Source organism: Amblyraja radiata, chromosome 2 (genome assembly GCF_010909765.2).
Source record: "Amblyraja radiata isolate CabotCenter1 chromosome 2, sAmbRad1.1.pri, whole genome shotgun sequence".
Classification (NCBI taxonomy): Eukaryota; Metazoa; Chordata; class Chondrichthyes; order Rajiformes; family Rajidae; genus Amblyraja; species Amblyraja radiata.
This window is the reverse complement of record NC_045957.1, coordinates 81,284,854-81,306,745: the sequence shown is the minus strand read 5'-3', so window position 1 is coordinate 81,306,745 and position 21,892 is coordinate 81,284,854. Positions and strand designations below refer to the sequence as shown.

Here is a 21,892-nt window from a genome sequence, read left to right as displayed (position 1 = left end):
GATGGGTTGAATGGCCTAATTTTGCTCCTATGACATGAACTCCCGAAGTGTCAAAGTAAGCCAGCGGGTCAGGCAGCATCTGTGGAGGGAATGGATAGGCAACGTTTCGGATCGGGTCCCTTCTTTTCGAGCCGAATCAACATCTGTCCATTCCCTCCGCTGATGCTGCCTATCCCGTTGAGTTACTCCAGCGTGTGTGAGTTCCTCCAACACTTTGTGTGTGTTTTATGATCATGATTCCAGCATCTGCAGTTTCTTGTCTCTACATAAACTAGGCCTCAGCAACACTGACTGTACTAACCGGGAGATTATGTTGCTGCTGCCAAAACAACAGTTGGCAATGTACGCTGGGGAGACGTCACATTGCGTGGAAAACGAGGTCTCCAGGGAGACAGATGCAAAGTGCTGGAGTAACTCCACGGAACAGGCAGCATCTCTGGACATTTACAAAGCATTACATTTTGGAACACAAGGAACTACAGAAGCTGGTTTATGAAAAAAAACAAAGTGCTGGAGTAACTCAGCGTGTCAGGCAGTATCTGTGGAGAACATGGACAGGTGACGTTTCGGGTGAAAGAAGGGTCTAAAGTTTGAAGAAGGGTCCCGACCCGGAACGTCACCTATCCAAGTTCTCTGGAGATGACTAATCTTCAACATTTCACTTCTGGCACTCAGGCCAAACCCACGGTAGACTCAAGAGTCACTACGGTAAACTCATGGGCTACTACGGTATTACAACGAGTTTAAACGTTTCAAATTTTTCCTTCAGGAGTAAATTTGACTTGTTGAAAAACATGTTGAAATATTTTCACGAGTTAACAAGTTTCCCGAGTACCTGCCGTTAGCGTTGCAAGTCGCTAAGTTACTTCCACGAGTTCCGAGGTTCCCGCTATGTTAATTCTACGTGATTACCACGAGTTTGATTTGTTTTTAACTCGGGATCACTCGTAGGTGGACTCGCACCGTGAGACAGGGGTTTTAAGAAGGAACTGCAGACACTGGTTTAAACGAAAGATAGACACAAAAAGCTGGAGCAGTTCAAAGCGTCAGACAGCATCTCTGAAGAAAAGGGATAGGTGGCATTTCGGGTCGAGACCCTTCTTCGGACTTTCAGAGACTTCAGACTCTAGACCTGAAAAGTCACCTATTCCTTTTCTCTAGAGTTGCTGTCTGACCCACTGAGTTATTCCAGCTTTTTGTGTCGGTCTTAGAGGAATATATGTCTGCCTATATTTTGTACGAAGTGTAACTTACTGCATCATTATATCTAGTTCTGGAGTCCGAGATGAATGAGAAGGCAATGCTGAAGCTCTACAATGTCATGTTTAACTCCAGTACTTTATCTGCTAATCTATATTGAATCAAACTGCCTAATTTTTAACTATAGCACAGTGTCTTTATTATGGAACATTTAACTTTATTAAACAATAAAAAATATACACCAGGGAAAATATTTTGTTTATTCTTTATATTTTCAAAATGCGTTCCTTCTGCTTGTTTGTTGAACCCACGTTTCAAAATATTAAAAGGGCACTTGTTGCTACGGTAAAAGTGTGTAACAATTGCAGCTTAAGAAATGAAAATCTGACTTTTTGTTTTACATACAGTGTTTTACTATGGCAATGAAAACTAAGTGGTTCTTTCTGATTTCTCCACTCCATACAGTTCAGAGAGTTTTTTGAACTGAAGTCCCCAGTCTCCAAGGTAATTATAATCCTGTTCTGACTGTGCAGTGAGCGAATCCAATGAACTGATCGATCCTGCTGTGGATCCATGGCCTTCATATGCATATGTCTGGAGAGAGTCATATGGAGGAACACTTAGATCCAGGTCTGTTTCTAGCAGTTTTTGCTTAATAAACTCATGGATGTCAGGGCTGTTGAGGACGGAGGGAGGTCTTTGTTTAGGCAAGGGTTGCACATCTGGCCTGACATCCCGACGGTATCTCACTTCCTCGGCTGCCGCTGGGTTTCTCAGTGCTGTGATATCAAATGCCTCGGTGTCCTCTTCCCCTCCTCCCTCATCGTCATATGTCACCACGTTCTCCCTAATATCTTCTTCTGATATTATGAGTGTCTCTTTCTTGCCTCGCTTCAGAGTGATGAACAGAACAATGATAGCTGTAAAGACAAGATAGTGGAGGCAATGAGATGTCAGGGGAATCACGAGCTTGAATTTATTACATATATTTACCATTTTAATACAAGAATAGGCTAAGATACCCGTTCAACGGTTTCAGCTGAAATTACCAGGTGGTAGAGAAGTTTCACCCAAAAATTCCAATGCTTATGTATTTATTGGAACAAAGTAACACAAAGAAAATCATAAAACAATCACACAATTCCATGAGCGCTGCTGTAAAAATGAAACACAGCAACCAAATTGTGTATAGCAAGCTTCAAAAATTGGCAATGTGAAAAGACTAAGTTTTTTCAATTTTTTGTAACATTGCAATGAGATAAATACTGGCAGAAGATCAGGAAGAGGTGCCTTCTTGCTTTTCGTCATTGTGCCACTAATTTGTGAGAAGACAAGGTTTGACTTTTCATTTGAAGGATAACACTGAGCTTGTGATCTATTCTATCAACATTCTATTGATGGGTTAGCTTGGATATCTTAAATTCACAGCCTTTTGACTGGTTCTTAAAAACAAAATAGAATCTTTGAATGGGTGATCAGGTCCGATAAATGGGGGGTGGGAGTAAATTATATTCTCCACGTGATTATCAATTTAAGATAATTGTTCTAAAGGATAGGTCTCAATGTGAGTGCATGAAGTAAATAGGCCAATGCCGATCCTGAATTAAAGTCACCGGGAATTCACACCATGCTCAATTGTAATGTCATCAAAGCACTTTAACATAGTTGCAGTTTCCCTGTTTGTTGTTCAGAGTCTAAGAGGTTAGTTTTTAATTTATCAATGAAGAGATTTACTGATGTATAGAATAAAATAAATGCAATGTGAATTACAGTTATTCATGTGGTCTGGATCGATTTCATGTCCAATGTGCAAATTTGTGGATGTCTCTCATAAACTCTCACAGATGCAGTCTCATTTTCCTTTCAAACGGCAATGCATTTTATTGGTTGAAGAACTGATTTGTGTCCTAATTTTCCTCTTATCAGCGTATTTGAAAGCAGATTGGCAATGAGTTTGATGCAAATGCACTGGTGATAAATTGCTTCATAAATTGCTGTGTTCTCAAAAAGAAACTTAACCCATTGCACTTACCAACAGGCCATGTTTTGTTATTATGTAACTCAATAGCTCGTATTGTAAAATAGAAAGCAAATTTGCTGATATCCCTATAAAGTTTCAGTTTACCATCCAATTATCACAGAACATAGAACAGGAATAGGCCTTTTGACCCACAATGACTGTCAGACATGATACCAACACCAAATCTTATCTGCCTCTATTCTCTGCCTCACCATATGCCTATGTAAAAGTTTCTATCATGTCTAATGCCACTATCATATCTCAACAAATGTTTCTGTGTTTTAAGTCTGCTTACCAGCCATCCCACTATATGGGAACGATGTCAAGAAAAGTGCTTCATTTTCAGGAAATTATTGTGGTAACAGATAGCTTCTGGGGATGAAGCAAGGATACCTACATGCTGCTGGTCAAAATGTGATGGTCCATATTGGTGAATCATTTAGGTTAGATTGTGTGATTAGACAATAGGCTCACCTGAGATAATGTGCTAACTGCACTCATTTGCTAGTCCCATGAAGAAAGGTAATTTGAGATTATTTTCACAGTGACTGTGATTGTGTCTGAACCCCTCTGTCGTTGGATCACCAGCTTCCTGACAGACAGGAAGCAGCATGAGGCTGGGAAAGCACCTCTGACCCGCAAACCTTCAGCACAGGAGCACCACAAGGCTGCGTCCTCTCCCCTCTCCTCTCTGTGTGAAAAAGTGTTTCCTCATCTCCATTCTAAATGGCTTACCCCTTATTCTTAAACTGTGGCTCCTGGTTCTGGACTCCCCCAACATCGGGAACATGTTTCCTGCCTCTAGCGTGTCCAAACCCTTAATAATCTTATATGTTTCAAAAGGATCCTTCTAAATTCCAGAGTATTCCCCTTTCTGCCTAAGAGAGCTGAAGAGATACAACCAGGATGTTACAATCCAGCAAGTGGACATCGGCGTAATTCCCAAACATACATCGTTTAGAGTTTTTTTTTACAAAATGGGAATAGAAGATGCCAGCTAGCTACAGTTCCTCAATGACACACTGTTTTTCCATCGGACTTTCTTTCAATAGCTCTCTGTCTTTCGTCCGCACACATTACATCTCTATCCATATCCTACTGAATCACAATATTTGATCTCTTGCTCTACTTATAATAATTCATTGCACTGAGGGTGGTGAATCTGTGAAACTCATTGCCACAGAAGGTTGTTGAGACCAAGTCAATGGATATTTTTAAGGCAGAGATAGATTCAGTGGGTGTCAGTGGCTATGGGGAGAAGGCAGGAGAATGGGGTTGAGGGGGAGAGATAGATCAGCCATGATTGAATAATGGAGTAGACTTGATGGGCTAAATGGCATAATTCTGCTCCTATCACATGAATTTATGAACTGATAATTTAATCTGAAATCTGCTCAAAATCCCATTCTAATATCGCTTACTGTTTATTTTTAGAGGACAAGGTAGAGGTATTCAAACATCTATTCCCCTTTGATCAGTGAGAAGACACATATTTATACTCCTAACCACTTTCATTCAATGGATGTCATTGAGCATGATGCTTCGAGGTGAAAATAAGTGTACTTGGTGACACATAAGAAACCAATAACCATGAGGATCCAGACCTTTAACAAATTTGGGTCTTGATAATCTCATTACATCAACCGAAATCTCAAGTATGGACATTCCCAGATTATGAATGGCAGTGCAAAATAGCTTTACATTTGCAAGGAGCTGTCAGGTGCGCATGCCACCAGAGCTACATCTCTGGTTCCTGGCTTTCATGGGGTGTGAGGATGGCAGTAACAGCAGTCTCCATCCATCAAGAAACCACTTTTTCTCAGCTACCTGTGTAAAGGTGGGGGAGAAACTGGGTGATTCAAAATGTTGCAAATAAACTCTTGCTCTAGGCAATCAGCTGTTGTCCTCACATGGATACTGTTGCATGTGAAAGAGGCAGATTTATCCATTCTCACTGGGGACTCTCATGTTATACTATGCTGAGCCAAAGAAACTGAATTCCTGAGGATGGCTGACCTGATTAATTTGGAAAAGTCCAAATGAAGTTCTGTCTCTTTCAAGGCCAGTTGGCATCCCATTCTTTCCCTGGATTAACCAGCTCTACCAATGTCTACCAATGACTTCTGATAGCCTTCTTCATTAATATTAACTTGCTCATTAGAGAAATGTCCACCCCTTTTTTGACTCAATAATCTCTAATTTGGAATGAACAACACAGTAACTTTAAATATAGTTACATGTGATTTATCCCATAAACTATGCGATATTCAAGCTCAGTTGTGATGTGTGGACAGAGAATTGGGGATAGGGCAGCACAGTAATGCAGTGGTAGAGTACCTGCCCTACAGCGCCAGAGACCTGTGTTCGATCCTGACTACGGGTGCAGTGTGTGCGGCTTTGTACTTTCTCCCTGTGACCGCGTGGGTTTTCTCCACGTTCTTTGGTTTCCCTGCACACTGGAAAGACGTACAGGATTGTAGGCTAAATTGTAAATTGTCCCTAGTGTGTAGGATAGTGCCAATGTACGGGGTAATCGCTAGACAGCGCGGTGGTCCGATAGGCCTGTTTCCATGCTGTATCTCTAAAATCTCATGAACAGGTGACATGTTCAGTAAACATCTTATTTTATACGATCTTGTGGAAGTAAATTAAGGAACATGAGTGCAGGGAAGAAGGCTATGGCGAGATCTTGCCATCAGCAATATGATCCCAATGCTGTCACTAAGACTTAGCAATCAATTTTATGCAGACACGTTATGGATCCCCTAAATTCAATTTGTGCTTCCAGGCAGATACAGTGTGACAAGTTTTTTGTGACTACATAGTGACAAGTTTTTTCACACATAATTCCTTGAAGGTGGTGTCACAGATAGATAGGTTTGTCATAAATGCTTTTGGCACATTGCACTTCATCAGTCTGAGTATTTAGTATAGAGGTTGGGAGGTCATGTTGCAGTTATATAAGACATTGGTGAGGCCACATTTAGAGTATTGTGTTGAATTCTGGGCACCAAAACATGTTGTCAAGCTGTAAAGGGTACAGAGAAGATTTACGAGGAATTTGCCAGGACTCGAGGGTCTAAGCTATAGGGAGGTTGAGCAGGCTGGTTCTCTATTCCTTGGGTCACAGGAGGATGAGGGGTGATCTTATAGGGGTGTTTGAAATCATGAGAGGAATAGATTTGGTAGATGCACAGTATTTCTTGCCCAGAGTAGTGAAATCGAGAACCAGAGAACATAGGTTTACAGTGAAGAGGGAAAAATATAATAGGAATCTGAGGGATAACTTTTTCACACAAAGGGTAGTATGGAATGAGCTGATGGAGAACATTGTTGAGGGAGAGACTATTGCAATGTTTAAGAAAGAATTAGACAGATACATGGATAGGACAGGTTTGGGGGGGATAGGGGCCAAACGCAGGTGGGTGGAACTGGCATAGATGGGACAGGTTGGTCAGTGTGGGAAAGGTGGGCCGAAGGGCCTGTTTCGACACTGTACGAATCTATGACTCTAAATAATGTCATGTCACAGAATCCAGAACAAGCTGCTCTCAAGAAACAGTTGAGAAAAGTTTTTGTCTGGATAGATCAGGTCTCTTGGTTTAGTCATCTGCCAAAGACCTTGAGTATCAGATATTCAGAAACATTTCAAGACATTCCAAGATTACTATTCATACTGAAGCAACTTTAAGCTTTCATGTCTAAACTTTCAATCAGTAGCATAGGTAACGACTGATAATCCTCTTAATATCCAGGCCTCTAGGCAATGGAGGTGAAGGCAACCTACAGAATAAATTGTTAATTTAAACTACGATCAGTGATACAAAGCTGTCTGTAATTTACATACATCAAAGCAGTAAAACGGGTTTGAATTAAAGAATTTTAACAATTAATAGGATTAATTTACAAATAATCTGAAACTAATTTACTATGATAGTAAAAGTGATACAGGCATAAAGATAAATTATGCCAATATAAAACTACTGATATAAAAATGTAAAATATTAGATAATTTAAGACTAATTATATCATATAAAAATGCAATGGCAGATATTTTAAATTCTGTAAAAAAGTTAATAAAAGGGGAATTTACAGCAAATTCTACCATGATTTTGTACATATACTGAAAAGATATTAACATACATTATTGCACGATTCATAACTTTTCTTTAATCTCTGGCTCAGTGATCTTTCAGTCAACTGTAATTTCTATTTAATGAACACAGTTTCTTTATGATTCTAAACTTTTAAGCTTGTGTACAATGTAAATCACCACACTAAGTATAATTCTTTCTATATCCAGCTGCTTCACATTGGAAACAGTGCCGCTGATCTTTCTAATCTAAAGCCTGACATAACAACACAACTATTGTGCAATGGAGTGTCAGCCTGGATTATGTCTGTAACTTGTTCATGAACTGCACCTTGATGTCTGCACATGCTTGATGTTCACTGCGTAACATCCCCCATAGAAATGCAGGGAGCAACACCAGCTAAGAACCATGACATTTCTTGGATCTCAGTGAAGCTACTGCCCGTCAATGGGGAGGGACTAGGGTGTAGCTTCCTGAAATATGGCTGCCCGCAGAAATTTAACCTCCAGATATTGTTTGCCTTGTGAGTGCAAGCCAGCCACAATCCAAACCAATGAGTCTAAAGCAGAGCCAATCTTAACAAAGGCGGACATCCACCAAGGTTACATAATTGAGAAATTATTGCGGCAAACTTTGATGACACAATGTTGCATCACAGTTCTAGTGACCATCCTGCTGAAGTGGGAGCTAACCAAAAGCTAAAGTAGGAAACTGTTCAACCTGCAGCAACTGTGGAGCTGAAGTAAAATCAGTGGTAAAGAATGCATTCATCATTTGGGGCATTGGAGTATAGGAGTCAGGAAGTCATGTTGCAGCTTTAAAAATCTTTGGTTAGTCTGCATTTGCAGATCTTGTTGCCCCATTACAGGAAAGTTGTGGAGGTTTTGAACACGGTGCATTAGTGAGTAATATCTATAAGAAGAAATTGGCCAAACCTGCATTGTTTTCTTTGGAGCATCAGAGGTTATGGGGAGACCTGATAGAAGTATATTACTTTAAAAGAGGCATAGATTGGGTAGACTATCAGAACATTTATTCCAGGATGGAAATATCAAAAACTAGAGGACATCGTTTTAAGGTGACAGGGGCAGCTTAACGGAGATGTGAGGGGCATGTTGGATGCCTGGAATGTGTGCTGCAAAGTGGTGCTGGAGGCAGATATGATAGTTGTGTTTAAGAGGCTTTGGACAGGCGCAAGGATATGCAGCAAATTCAGGGATATGGATCACATGCATCCAAGTTTAACTTGGCAGTATATTCGGCATGGATATTGTGGGCTGAGAGGTGTTGACACTCACTCAAGCATAAAGAGGATAGCGTTACATATAGAGGATAGCATTCCTGTATGCAGATATTAGTAGTAAGCACAAGGTAGTGATTGTGGGAGATTTCAATTTTCCACACATAGACTGGGAAACACATTTTGTAAATGGGCTGGATGGGTTGGAGTTTGTAAAATGTGTGCCGGATAGTTTTTTGCAGCAATACATAGAAGTACCTACTAGAGAAGGGGCGGTGCTGGACCTCCTGTTAGGAAATGAGACAGGTCAGGTGGCAGAGGTATGGTTTGGGGAACAGTTCGGGACCAGTGATCACAATACCATTAGTTTCAATATAGTTATGGAGAGGGTCAGAACTGGACCTAGGGTTGAGATTTTTGATTGGAGAAAGGCTAACTTTGAGGAGATGCGAAAGGATTTAAAAGGAGTAAATTGGGACAGTTTGTTTTATGGGAAAGATGTGGAAGAGAAATGGAGGACATTTAAAGGTGAAATTTTAAGAGTACAGAATCTTTATGTCCCTGTTCGGTTGAAAGGAAATAGTAAAAATTGGAAAGAGCCATGGTTTTCAAGGGAAATTGGACACTTGGTTCGGAAAAAGAGAGAGATCTACAATAATTATAGGCAGCATGGAGTAAATGAGGTGCTTGAGGAGTATAAAGAATGTAAAAAGAATCTTAAGAAAGAAATTAGAAAAGCTAAAAAAGATATGAGGTTGCTTTGGCAAGTAAGGTGAAAGTAAATCCAAAGGGTTTCTACAGCTATATTAATAGCAAAAGGATAACGAGGGATAAAATTGGTCCATTAGAGAGTCAGATTAGACAGCTATCTGCAGAGCCAAAAGAGATGGGGGGAGATATTGAACAATTTCTTTTCTTCGGTATTCACCAAGGAGAAGGATATTGAATTATGTGAGGTAAGGGAAACAAGTAGAGTAGCTATGGAAACTATGAGATTCAAAGAAGAGGAAGTACTGACACTTTTGAGAAATATAAAAGTGGATAAGTCTCCAGGTCCGGAAAGGATATTCCCTAGGACATTGAGGGAAGTTAGTGTAGAAATAGCAGGGGCTATGACAGAAATATTTCAAATGTCATTAGAAACGGGAATAGTACCGGAGGATTGGCGTACTGCGCATGTTGTTCCATTGTTTAAAAAGAGTCTAAGAGTAAACCTAGCAATTATAAACCTGTTAGTTTGACGTCAGTGGTGGGCAAATTAATGGAAAGGATAAGCTTTTCTCACTGAGAGAAGGGAAGATTCAAACAAGGAGACATGACTTGAGAATTAAGGGACAGAAGTTTAGGGGTAACATCAGGGGGATCTTCTTTACTCAGAGAGTGGTGGCTGTGTGGAATGAGCTTCCCATGAAGGTGGTGGAGGCAGGTTCGTTTTTATCATTTAAAAATAAATTGGATAGTTATATGAACGGGAAAGGAATGGAGGGTTATGGTCTGAGCGCAGGTATATGGGACTAGGGGAGAATACGTGTTCAGCATGGCCTAGAAGGCGTCGAGATGGCCTGTTTCCATGCTGTAATTGTTATATGTTATATGTTATACTGAATAATTGCAAGAGAAAGGTCCCGTCTGACTTTGCTTTCATGGTACAACACTGCTTTCTGACAACCAAGATACACAGCGTGACCTCAAAACCTTGGACTGCATCCATATCTCAGGAATCACCGCTAAGGAAAGGAAGAATATGAAATTTAGCACTGTCCTCAGTATGGCAACACAGTCTCTGGCCATCTACCTAAAAGTGTGTTCAAATTTCGCCTTGCTCCAATTTAGAATTTTAACTCTCGGGCCAACCCTGTGTTTATCCATAATAATCTTAAAGTTAATTTTCCGTTGTGTTTTGATACTTATGTGGTTTAAAATTGTTTCATTCCTGTATGAAAAGGGAATGAAGATGAAAATGTTAAATAACTTTGAAGAAGGGAAGATTTTGAAAAATCATGCTTGATTCAAAAGGGTTACTAAAGAAAAAGTAGGGGGGTGGGAGGGCAGAGTGGTGGCCGGGGGTAGGGGGATGGGTGGGCAGAGTGGTGGCCGGGGAGCGAGAGAGGAGGGAGGAGAGAGGGTGGTAGAGGTGGGGGGGAGAGGGGAGAGGGGAGAGGGGAGGTGGAGAGAGATTGGAGGGGGAGAAGGAGAAAGTGGAGGGGGAGAGAGAAGAGGGAGAGAGAGAGGAGGGAGCAAGAGAGGAGGGGGAGAGAGAAGGGGGGAGAGAGACAGTGGGAGAGAGAAGTGGGGAGAGAGAAGGGGAGAGAGAGACGGGGAGAGAGAGACGGGGAGAGAGAGACGGTGAGAGGCAGGGGGTGGAAGGGAGGGATGGAGGGAGGGAGATGGTAGAGGGGAGAGAGAAAGTGTAGAGAGGAGAGAGAGAGAGGGGAGAGAGAGCGAGAGTAGAGGGGAGGAAGAGAGAAGAGGGGGAGTTGGGGGGCAGAGAAGAGGAGGGGAGGTGGTGCGGGAGAGAAGAGGTGGTGGAGGGGAGAGAAGAGGAAAGGGAGAGGTGGGGAACATAGAAACATAGAAAATAGGTGCAGGAGTAGGCCATTCAGCCCTTCGATCCTGCATCGCCATTCAATATGATCATGGCTGATCATCCAACTCAGTATCCTGTACCTGCCTTCTCTCCATACCCCCTGATCCCTTTAGCCACAAGGGCCACATCTAAATCCCTCTTAAATATAGTCAATGAACTGGCCTCAACTACCTTCTGTGGCAGAGAATTCCAGAGATTCACCACTCTCTGTGTGAAAAATGTTTTTCTCATCTCGGTCCTAAAAGATTTCCCCCTTATCCTTAAACTGTGACCCCTTGTCCTGGACTTCCCCAACATCGGGAACAATCTTCCTGCATCTAGCTTGTCCAACCCCTTAAGAAATTTGTACGTTTCTATAAGATCCCCACTCAATCTTCTAAATTCTAGCGAGTACAAGCCGAGAGTATCCAGTCTTTCTTCACATGAAAGTCCTGACATCCCAGAAATCAGTCTGGTGAAACTTATATGTACTCCCTCTATGGCAAGAATGTCTTTCCTCAGATTAGGGGACCAAAACTGTACGCAATACTCCAAGTGTGGTCTCACAAAGGCCCTGTACTACTGCAGTAGAACCTCCCTGCTCCTATACTCAAATCCTTTTGGTATGAATGCTAATATACCATTCACTTTCTTCATTGCCTGCTGCAGCTGCATGCCTTCTTTCAATGACTGGTGTACCATGACACCCAGGTCTCGTTGCATCTCCCCTTTTCCTAATCGGCCACCATTCAGATAATAGTCTACTTTCCTGTTTTTGCCACCAAAGTGGATAACCTCACATTTAACCACATTATACTTCATCTGCCATGCATTTGCCCACCTACCCAGCCTATCCAAGTCACCTTGCAGCCTCCTAGCATCCTCATCACAGCTAACACTGCCCCCCAGCTTCGGGTCATCCACAAACCTGGAGATGTTGCATTCAATTCCTTCGTCCAAATCATTAATATATATTGTAAATAGCTGGGGTCCCAGGACTGAGCCTTGTGGTACCTCACTAGTCACTGCCTGTCATTGTGAAATAACCCGTTCACTCCTACTCTTTGCTTCCTGTCTGCCAGCCAGTTCTCTATCCACATCAATACTGAACCCCCAATACCGTGTGCTTTAAGTTTGTATACTAATCTATTATGTGGGACCTTGTCGAAAGCCTTCTGAAAGTCCAGATATAACACATCCACTGGTTCTTCCTTATCCACTCTACTAGTTACATCCTCGAAAAATTCTATAAGATTCATCAGACATGATTTACCTTTCATAAAACCATGCTGACTTTGTCCAATGATTTCACCACTTTCCAAATGTGCTGCTATCCCATCTTTAATAACTGACTCGAGCAGTTTCCCCACTACCGATGTTAGACTAATTGGTCCGTAATTTCCCATTTTCTCTCTCTCCCTCCCTTTTTAAAAAGTGGGGTTACATTAGCTACCCTCCAATCCTCAGGAACTACTCCAGAATCTAAAGAGTTTTGAAAAATTATCACTAATGCATCCACTATTTGTGCGGCTACTTCCTTAAGTACTCTGGGATGCAGCCTATCTGGCCCTGGGGATTTATCGGCCTTTAATCCATTCAATTTACCCAACACCACTTCACGGCTAACCTGGATTTCACTCAATTCCTCCAACTCCTTTGACCCGCGGTCCCCTGCTATTTCCGGCAGATTATTTATGTCTTCCTTACTGAAGACGGAACCAAAGTAGTTATTCAATTGGTCCACCATATCCTTGTTCCCCATGATCAACTCACCTGTTTCTGACTGCAAGGGACCTACATTTGTTTTAACTAATCTCTTTCTTTTCACATATCTATAAAAACTTTTGCAGTCAGTTTATATGTTCCCTGCCAGTTTTCTTTCATAATCTATTTTCCCTTTCCTAATTAAGCCCTTTGTCCTCCTGTGCTGGACTCTGAATTTCTCCCAGTCCTCTGGTAGGCTGCTTTTTCTGGCTAAATTGTATGCTTCATCTTTTTTTTTGATACTATCCCTGATTTCCCTTGTTATTCACGGATGCACTTCCTTCCCTGATTTATTCCTTTGCCAAACTGGGATGAACAATTGTTGTAGTTCATCCATGCAATCTTTAAATGCCTTCCATTGCATACCCACCGTCAACCCTTTAAGAATCAATTGCCAGTCTGTCTTGGCCAATTCACGTCTCATACCCTCAATGTTACCTTTCTTTAAGTTCAATACCCGTGTTTCTGAATTAACAATGTCACTCTCCATTCTAATGAAGAACTCAACCATATTATGGTCACTCTTGCCCAAGGGGCCACGCACAACAAGACTGCTAACTAACCCTTCCTTATTACTCAATGCCCAGTCTAGAATAGCCTGCTCTCTCGTTGATTCCTCTACATGTTGGTTTAGAAAACTATCTCGCATACATTCCAAGAAATCCTCTTCCTCAGCACCCTTGCCAATTTGATTCACCCAATCTATATGTAGATTGAAGTCACCCATTATAACTGCTTTACCTTTGTTGCACGCATTTCCAATTTCTTGTTTGATGCCATCCCCAACCCCACTACTACTGTTAGGTGGCCTGTACACAATTCCCACTAGTGTTTTCTGCCCCTTAGTGTTTCGCAGCTCTACCCATATCGATTCCACATCCTCCAAGCTAATGTCCTTCCTTTCTATTGCGTTAATCTCCTCTCTAACCAGCAATGCTACCCCACCTCCTTTTCCTTTCTGTCTATCCCTCCTGAATATCCCTGGATGTTCAGCTCCCAGCCATGCCTGGAGCCATGTCTCCGTGATCCCACCTATATCATAGTCATTAATAGCTATCTGCACATTCAACTCATCCACCTTATTACGAATGCTCCTTGCATTGAGACACATAGCCTTCAGGCTTGTTTTTACAACACTCTTACCTCTTATACAATTATGTTGAAAAGTGGCCCTTTTTGATTTGAAGTGCGGATGGAGGAGAGGGGAGGATGGAAAGGGGGGGAGGATAGGAGGGATAGAGGTTGAGGGGGAGGGGGAGTGGAGGGGGTGGAGAGGGAGGGGGTAGATAGGGAGGGGGTTGGGACAACTTGCTCTATTTGATCTTATTTGATTGTGCACGCCAGACGACGTGAAGATTGCAATCTCCCATACCTGTCGCATTGTGATGTCATATCATATGTAAATTATTCCATTGTGAATAGGCATCTGTGAGATGGCTCTGTGACTCGTGCAGCAGCTTGATTTTTTTTTGATTTTTATGTTTTTTACTAAAAAGGCGGGGAAATTAATAACGAAATTTTCTAATTTTCAAAATAAAACGTGGAGGAGGAAAAACTCTACAGGAATATGTAAAAAATGTCTCAGTTACGGCAAAGGGTGGAGGAGTAAATTCACAATCAGCCTAAACAAATTTTCGCGTAATAGAACCCGTTACAAACCAACAAACCAATGAGATATACTGGAGTTCTGTTATTACCAGCACTATGAAGGCCTTTAGGGGATTAACTGATTGGATAGTCTGTCTCTGGAATGGTGAGATTATTTAAAGACTGAGTGGGTTTGTAGAAAAATAATGTGGTCATTCACTGTCCAGATTATTTTTGAACAACCAGCTTCCATTTGTCAGGGGAACTCTGAATAATGATTCATTCAGTGCAGATGTCTCTGAGCTTCAACAAGACGGAATGGATCAGTGATCAGCATTCATTTCCAAAGATACTCATGGTGCAAAACTAAACGAAACCATCCATAATGTTTGTGGTAAATGGATTTAATACATACAATGTAATTGATCGCCTGCAGTAACTTTAGTGCAGTAAAATCATTTTACAATTTAGGTAACATGTATGTCAAATAAATCTTCCTATCATTTACTGCTTTGTAATTAATCCCAAGTGCCCATTACTTTCTATCGCAATAAACAAACTCAAATCCTTTTGAAACATGGCATACCCTCTTATCAACTTGCTCATGATTTAGTTTCATAATTATGAAGTTTCCAAAATCTTCCCTTCTGAAAATTGTTATTTGTTGAAAGAAAGAATACTTTCTAAATCATTTGTTTATTTTTCATTTTCATTCCTTTTGGGGAATAAATATTTTCAAACTACATAAAAATCATAACAGAAAAAAAAACTTGAATTATTAACGGTGTACATTTAGATTTCCCAAAGGTCATCGTTCCAGTGATTGTTTCCTTTGTCCCAGCATACTATGTCAAGCATACTTAATAACGATAATCTTATCCCTGCAGAACTCGCTGAGAGAATTATTGTTTTATTTTCCTGTAGTATTGGTGTCAAGCATCCCCATGAATCCTTTTATTGTGTCCTGGTAGAAAATTACATTTTCTGCCAGGAACCAGGCTATTGATCATAATCAGTCATGCACTTATCTTTTATGATAAGACGATTTAGGTTGAATAGGCGGTAATAAGTTATTACAACGCAATGGCTGGTGACCGCTGTTCTCCGTGGGGATAATTCTAGTCTTTTTACAACCTAGAAAAACGACTTATTAGATAAGACAATGTAGCTATTGACTGAACAACATTTATGCAACAAAGCATTTCAAACACCTGCTAGGGATACTGCCGATACAAATTTCAATTATATTAATTGCAAGCAAGTGAAACAGGACATCTGTTTAAAACAATAAAATACTCCAAACACACTGTTCATTGTGAACCTTCATCCTGGCTAATATCCGTGTTGACATTTTCTCTTTCAATCATCTGCCTGACTGCTTCAAAATGTACAATGCATGATTATTAAATAAATTGGAAATGAGTACTTAGCATTACGAGCATACACAATCTCTTGGTTAGCGCTAAATACATTATTACCTAACCCAAATTTAATTTACTTAGTTTCACAGTTAATGATACATTGATATCTTCCATATTGTCTCAAGCATGCAAAAGTTTGGATGAGAATCTCCGTCGCACCTTGAGCCAATGGTCATTGCCATCAATTAATTCCACCTGCCTCACTGGGCATTGTCCCAGGCTGAACAGCTAATTTGTTATCTATTTGACCCTTTATTTCTTCCACACCTCAGCACATCTGCTGGTGAAATTCTCATCCATATCACCCGCATACTGCAAAGCTCACCTGACTTGATTTTTATTTCCTACCATCCATGAAATTCAGCTTGCTTAAAATCCTGCAACGTTCTAATTCAGACTATGAATCGTTTACCCATAACATGAGTGTTGAGCAGTGTCTCCAAGTTAAATTTCCCATCCTTCTATTTCAATTCGTAAGCCTCACTACTTCCTAATATTTTTTTCACCCATGCCTCCAGAACATTCAAATTTCTCCAAATCAGACACAAACCCACTTTCTTCATGCAATGTCAGATAATCTGACTGTTCCCTCCCTAACACAATTTGTCTTCTCAATCCTTTAAGGTTCATTTATAAAACAGTTAATTCCCTCTACAGACACTGCGTAACGTACTGATTTGCTCCTGCAGTATGATTTTTGCCCATGATGCCAGAATCTGCATTCTATTGTGATTCCATGATCCCATAAAAAGCTGTGTATTGTTTTTGGTTGTGTTGGCTTGGAAGCCAGGAGTCCTTACTATGACTGGAATTCTAGTTATTTTTGAAAGCGCCACTCACAACCAGTGTGCTTAAACCCATTGCCCTAAGGACAGGGCACTTCCTATATTGTCCAGATCAAAGATGGATGAGCGGAAAAATAAGGCAAATACTGTTAAAATTATGTGAACAGAAAATGGGTTCATAAACGTACATTTTACGCTGTCACCCCAACTTTAGCCCTTTGTAAAAATTCACCCAGCTTTGTGTGTAATTTATAATATGGATGGTGTTGAGATAGAGCAATACTGAAAAGACAAAGCAAGTTAATTTGATCCATCGCTGACAACTTCTTAAATGAGTCTTTGGTTATACTAGGTTGACATTTCAGTATTGTTTTGAAAAGATTATTTGCTACAAAGTTGCTCTATTCTAAATTAGATATAAAATTAAACTCCTGTCTGCTCTGGGAGTTTCAGTCAGTTGTAAAAGATTGCGCAAACACATTTGAATAAAACAGGCAAACTCCCCATCTCCTGGCAAACACCACTGAAAACAGATAGCAGCTGTTTCTGTAGTCTTGCTGTGTGCAAATTGCTCCCCCATTTGCACATATAAAACACTGACCATGCTTCAAAAAGAATTAAATGTATGCAGATTAATGTTGAATTTCCAGAGAAATATATCAACGTGCAAATTCATCTTTAACATATCCGTTGAATTAAATCCCATAAAAACAATGATGTGGTCTTTAATGACACCTAAGCAGTACTTCCCAATTAATCCTATTTAGGTGTACATAACAAAGCACTCAGGAATTAGCTTCCGTTCTTTTCTAGTCCTGATTTAAGAAATGTATCAGAATGGCTATTACCTGAATTTGAAATATGTAACCATCCTATTTGGTGTTTGGTTAATCAAATATGAGAAAAGATGTTTCACAGCAGGAACACTGAGTGAACATTGTAGAGGGGGGAAAAAAGCCATGCAAATCCTCAGGGCACCTGATCTATCACACACTTCACAAATGACTTTGCCTGCTCTGCCTCAAAGCAAAGATAATCTAAATAGATTACTATCTTTATTAGATCATCTTTCCTCTCTTTGCATTTATTGTGCAACTGAAACCACAGCAATCATTTGTCTGTTCTTTTGATGTATTAGTTCATAAAAAAGTTGCAGGTTGGAGTTTCCAAACCAAATGTGAGGGATGATTGACAGATCTTACGGGAAAGTTTACAGTTGTGGGGGAGTCTTCAATTTTTATGGACTTGACCTTGCGTGGGATCTGAACTGAGACTTTTAAACTACTCCTACTGATGTGAGAATGTGTCAGTGTGTGCAAAACAGCTTTCTCAGGTAGCGAGGCAAAATGACATAATGATTAAAACACCTCCAAGTTCATAATTGGAGTTAAAATTTATATCTATGGTGCTATTTTTTTCTGCACTAAGTATAAGTATATCGGTTTTACAGTGGTGCAGTGGTAGAGTGGCTGCCTTATTGTGCCAGAGACCAGGGTTGGATCCTGACTATAGGTGCTGTCCGTATGGAGTTTGTACGTTCTCCCTCTAACCACGTGCGGTTTCCTCGGGTGCTCCGGTTTCCTCTCACACTCGTAGACGTACAGGATTTTAGGTTAATTGGCTTCGATAAAGATTGTAAACGGTTCCTAGTGTGTAGGATAGTGTTAGTGTACAGGGGTCGCTGGTCGGGGTGGACTTGGTGGGTTGAAGGGCCTGTTTCTGCACTGTATCTCTAAACTAAACTAAACTAAGCTGAATGCAACTATGTTTATTTCCGGATCATATTGTTAGATTTATTTAATTTTTTAGACATTTTCCAAATGTTTGAAGATCAGAGACATTTTGGCAGCAAATATATCAAATGGACTCCTGAGCAGCCCATGGGTGGGGTTTTCTTGTTACCATCTGCAATCTTGTCAGCGATCATGGTCCACTCTGCACTTCATAAAGCGCCACAGCAACATCACCAGTTGGACCTTAGAAACCACCTGGCCTTGGACATTTGGTATGGCTATGCAGCTGGCCCAAGCTGTTGACCTGGATTTACTTGGTTCAACCTAATAGTCGTCAGTATATTGCATGTCTAAATGAACTGTTGTTCATATTAAAGGATGACTTTATGGTTCCTGATGTATTAAAAGAATGAGCATACTATAAAAAAAGTCATGAATTATTGCAATATCAACTAGGAGCGACTGGAAGATATTCACCAAGTTCAATTATGAACACATCGTAAGTATGGATGTCAGATCATTCAGTTTCTCCTGTGTATATTGGCTGCTGGACCCACTTTTCAAATGCACATTGAGAAAGACATGTGGACTTGAGTATAATGCATTCTAGCTCCACTGTCCTTTCTTCACTTTTCTATTGTTTTATTTTGAGTGGCTTCTTTAAAGATAAGGTTTGATTTTTATATTTAAAAGAGTTTTCTTACCCAGTAAGAAATGGACACAAAAATGATTGGAACCGGGAAAAAACACGGATATAATAAATTTAGATTAGTTTTGAGATACAGCATGGAAACAGGCCATCCGCGCCAACCAGCGATGCCCTCACATTAACACTATCCTACACACACTAGGGACAATATCTACATTTACCAAGCCAATTAACCTACAAACCTGTACGTCTTTGGAGTTAAAAGTATAAAAGTTAAAAGTATATTTGAAGATTGCTGCATTTCGTTTTTATTTTCTTGCTGTTTCTTTGTGTGGATGTGACACAGTTATAGGGAGGTGCAGTATAAAAACAGTCATCAAAAATGTAAGTAGCACATAATAGATGATAATGAACTGGCATATAGTCACTGGCTATTAAGCATCTATTTAGAATACTTTTTTTTAATTCTTCCCTTTCTATTACTATGATTTATTATTGCATCTGTAGTAATAATACCATTCTATTACTTACCTGCACATGAGAGGGCAATTTAAAATGGTTAATAAACCTAACAATTCTTACATCTTTGCAATGTGGGAGGAAACTGGAGCATACAGTATGTAGGAAAACCACACTGTCACAGTGAGAATATACAAGCTGCACACAGACAGCGAGTGTGCGTGTCTCTTTGTAAGTCCGCAAACAGAAACAAACAGAAGTTATCAGATGAAAGATTGGATTATGAAAAATAAGACTGTACAAAAATGTACACTGATTTCAACCTCTTAATGCAATGGATTATTGTTCTGCTTTAAAATGTTAGAGTGAAATTCACGTTGGACAGAGCTAATCAGCCATTTGCTTCCTACAGTTATTTCTGAGAGACTAAGAATCAAGTTGCCAGTTCATTATCATCCAATTTGTGCTGCTCTTTTTTTCCCACTGGCCCAACACCTCTGGAACAAGTTTACTTTCATTGTTAATATTGTTATTTTCCTCTACGTAAGGCTTACCCAACAGGATGACAATGCAGAGTAGAATGGCTATCAATGCACCAGTGCTCAAACCAGCTGCAGAGAGATATGCTTTGGTGCTGCATGTACGAACTTTGCCATTCCTCTCACAAGCACACACCCTAATAGTAAGAGTACTGGTGCTGCTCAGAATGGGACTCCCGCTGTCCGAAACCACGATTGGTAGCTGGTACACTTCCTGTAGGTGCCGACTGAATTTTCTGCGCCGTATCATAATGCTGGCTGTGCTGTCTGTAACAAGTATAACACAAGTTAATTAAAAACATAATTAATTTTAAAGGATTTGCTTGTACGATCAATGTTTAAAACACATTGAAATATTACAGTGCATTAAACAGCAAAGATGTTCATAACATTTGCAGCAGTAAAGTGTGGAAAATCATAAACCAAACAATTATGGTTTTTCAATGAGATTATCTGCATTTTTGTGTTATCGGGACAAAATCCCTATTCACGTTGATGACTCAACCTGAACCACAGGCCATTTGGCCCATCAAGTCTTCTCCGCCATTCAATCATGACTGATCTATCTCTCCCTCTTAACCCTATTCTCCTGCCTTCTCCCCATAACGCCTGACACCCGTACCCCTGACACCCATACCCGTACAAGTCCTGCAGTGTGTATCCAGGGAGTTGGGCAAAAAGTTAAAAAGCAGGACCTCGAGGGTAGTAATATCCAGATTGCTCCCAGTGCCTCATGCTAGTGAAGGTAAGAGGAGATAAGACAGGTGAATGCATGGTTGAGAGATTCAGGGCAGCAATTCAGATTTTTGGACCGTTGGGATCTCTTCTGGGGAAGGGGAGACCTGCACAAGAGGGATGGGTTGCACCTGAATTGCAGAGGAAACAAATATCTTGGCAGGCAGGTTGGCTTGTGTGACTCACACACTCTCCAGAGCCCTATTTTTTACTGTGCAGTTTTACCCTGAGTTGGCATCAAAAAGCATCACCTCACACTTGTTATAGACACATTCCATTTTCTGTTCCCTTGTTGATCCAGATGCTTTTGCAAACTGTGATTCCCTTCCTCACTATGCACTATACTACCAACATGCTTATTTATTAATCACATTAACTATATTGTCATTCAAATCTTTAATATAGATGACAAACAACAGCAGACTCAGCACAGATCCCTGCAATACACCATTGATCATAGGCCTCCAGAGAAACAACCCTCCACTGCCGTGCAGGAACTTGTCAAAGGTTTACTAAAGTCCATGTTGACAATGTTTATTGCCCTGTCTCATCAATCCTGATGGTGACCTCTTTAAAATTATATCATATTTCTGAGACATGATTCCCAACACTCAAATTTGTGCTGACTATCTTTAATCAGACATTGCACATCCAAATGCTGGTAGATCCTGCTCCTCAGAATCCCCTCCAGTAACTAACCCACCAATTATATCTGACTCACTGGTTGCTATTCTGATTTGAATTATATGACCAGCGGTGTACAAGGATTAGTTCAGGGACCTTAGATGTTTGTGATAAGTATTCATGATTTGGATATAAAAGTAGCAGGCATGATAAGTGAATTTGTTGTTGAAACAGAAATGGATGGTGTTGTAGATATTTGGTCTACAGCAGCATATAAATCAGCTGGAAAGTTGGTGGACGTATGGAAAGTGGAATTTAATCCTGAGTGTTAGGTGATGCACTTCTGGTGGACAAACAATGGTTGATGAAAAGAGGGATCTTGGGGTACAAATCTATACATCTTTGAAAAAGGGAGCACAGGTGGGCAAGATGATGAAGAAGGCATAAGGAATATTAGCCTCATTGGCTGTAATCTC

At 40.5% G+C, this 21,892-nt stretch overlaps 1 protein-coding gene across 5 annotated transcripts in view; it reads right to left on the bottom strand.

The window, feature by feature from the left end:
- Positions 1-1,439: 1,439 nt before the first annotated feature.
- LOC116990944 (cadherin-18-like) overlaps positions 1,440-21,892 on the bottom strand; it is a 794,245-nt gene continuing 773,792 nt past the window's right edge. For all 5 annotated transcript variants that reach the window (XM_033049123.1, XM_033049131.1, XM_033049142.1 and 2 more), the window contains 2 exons: positions 20,073-20,324; positions 1,440-2,120 (listed from right to left, as the gene is read on the bottom strand). In XM_033049123.1, the coding sequence (XP_032905014.1) occupies positions 1,630-2,120; positions 20,073-20,324 (743 nt within the window). In that variant the 3' untranslated portion in view covers positions 1,440-1,629. The remainder of the gene's footprint in view (positions 2,121-20,072; positions 20,325-21,892) is intronic.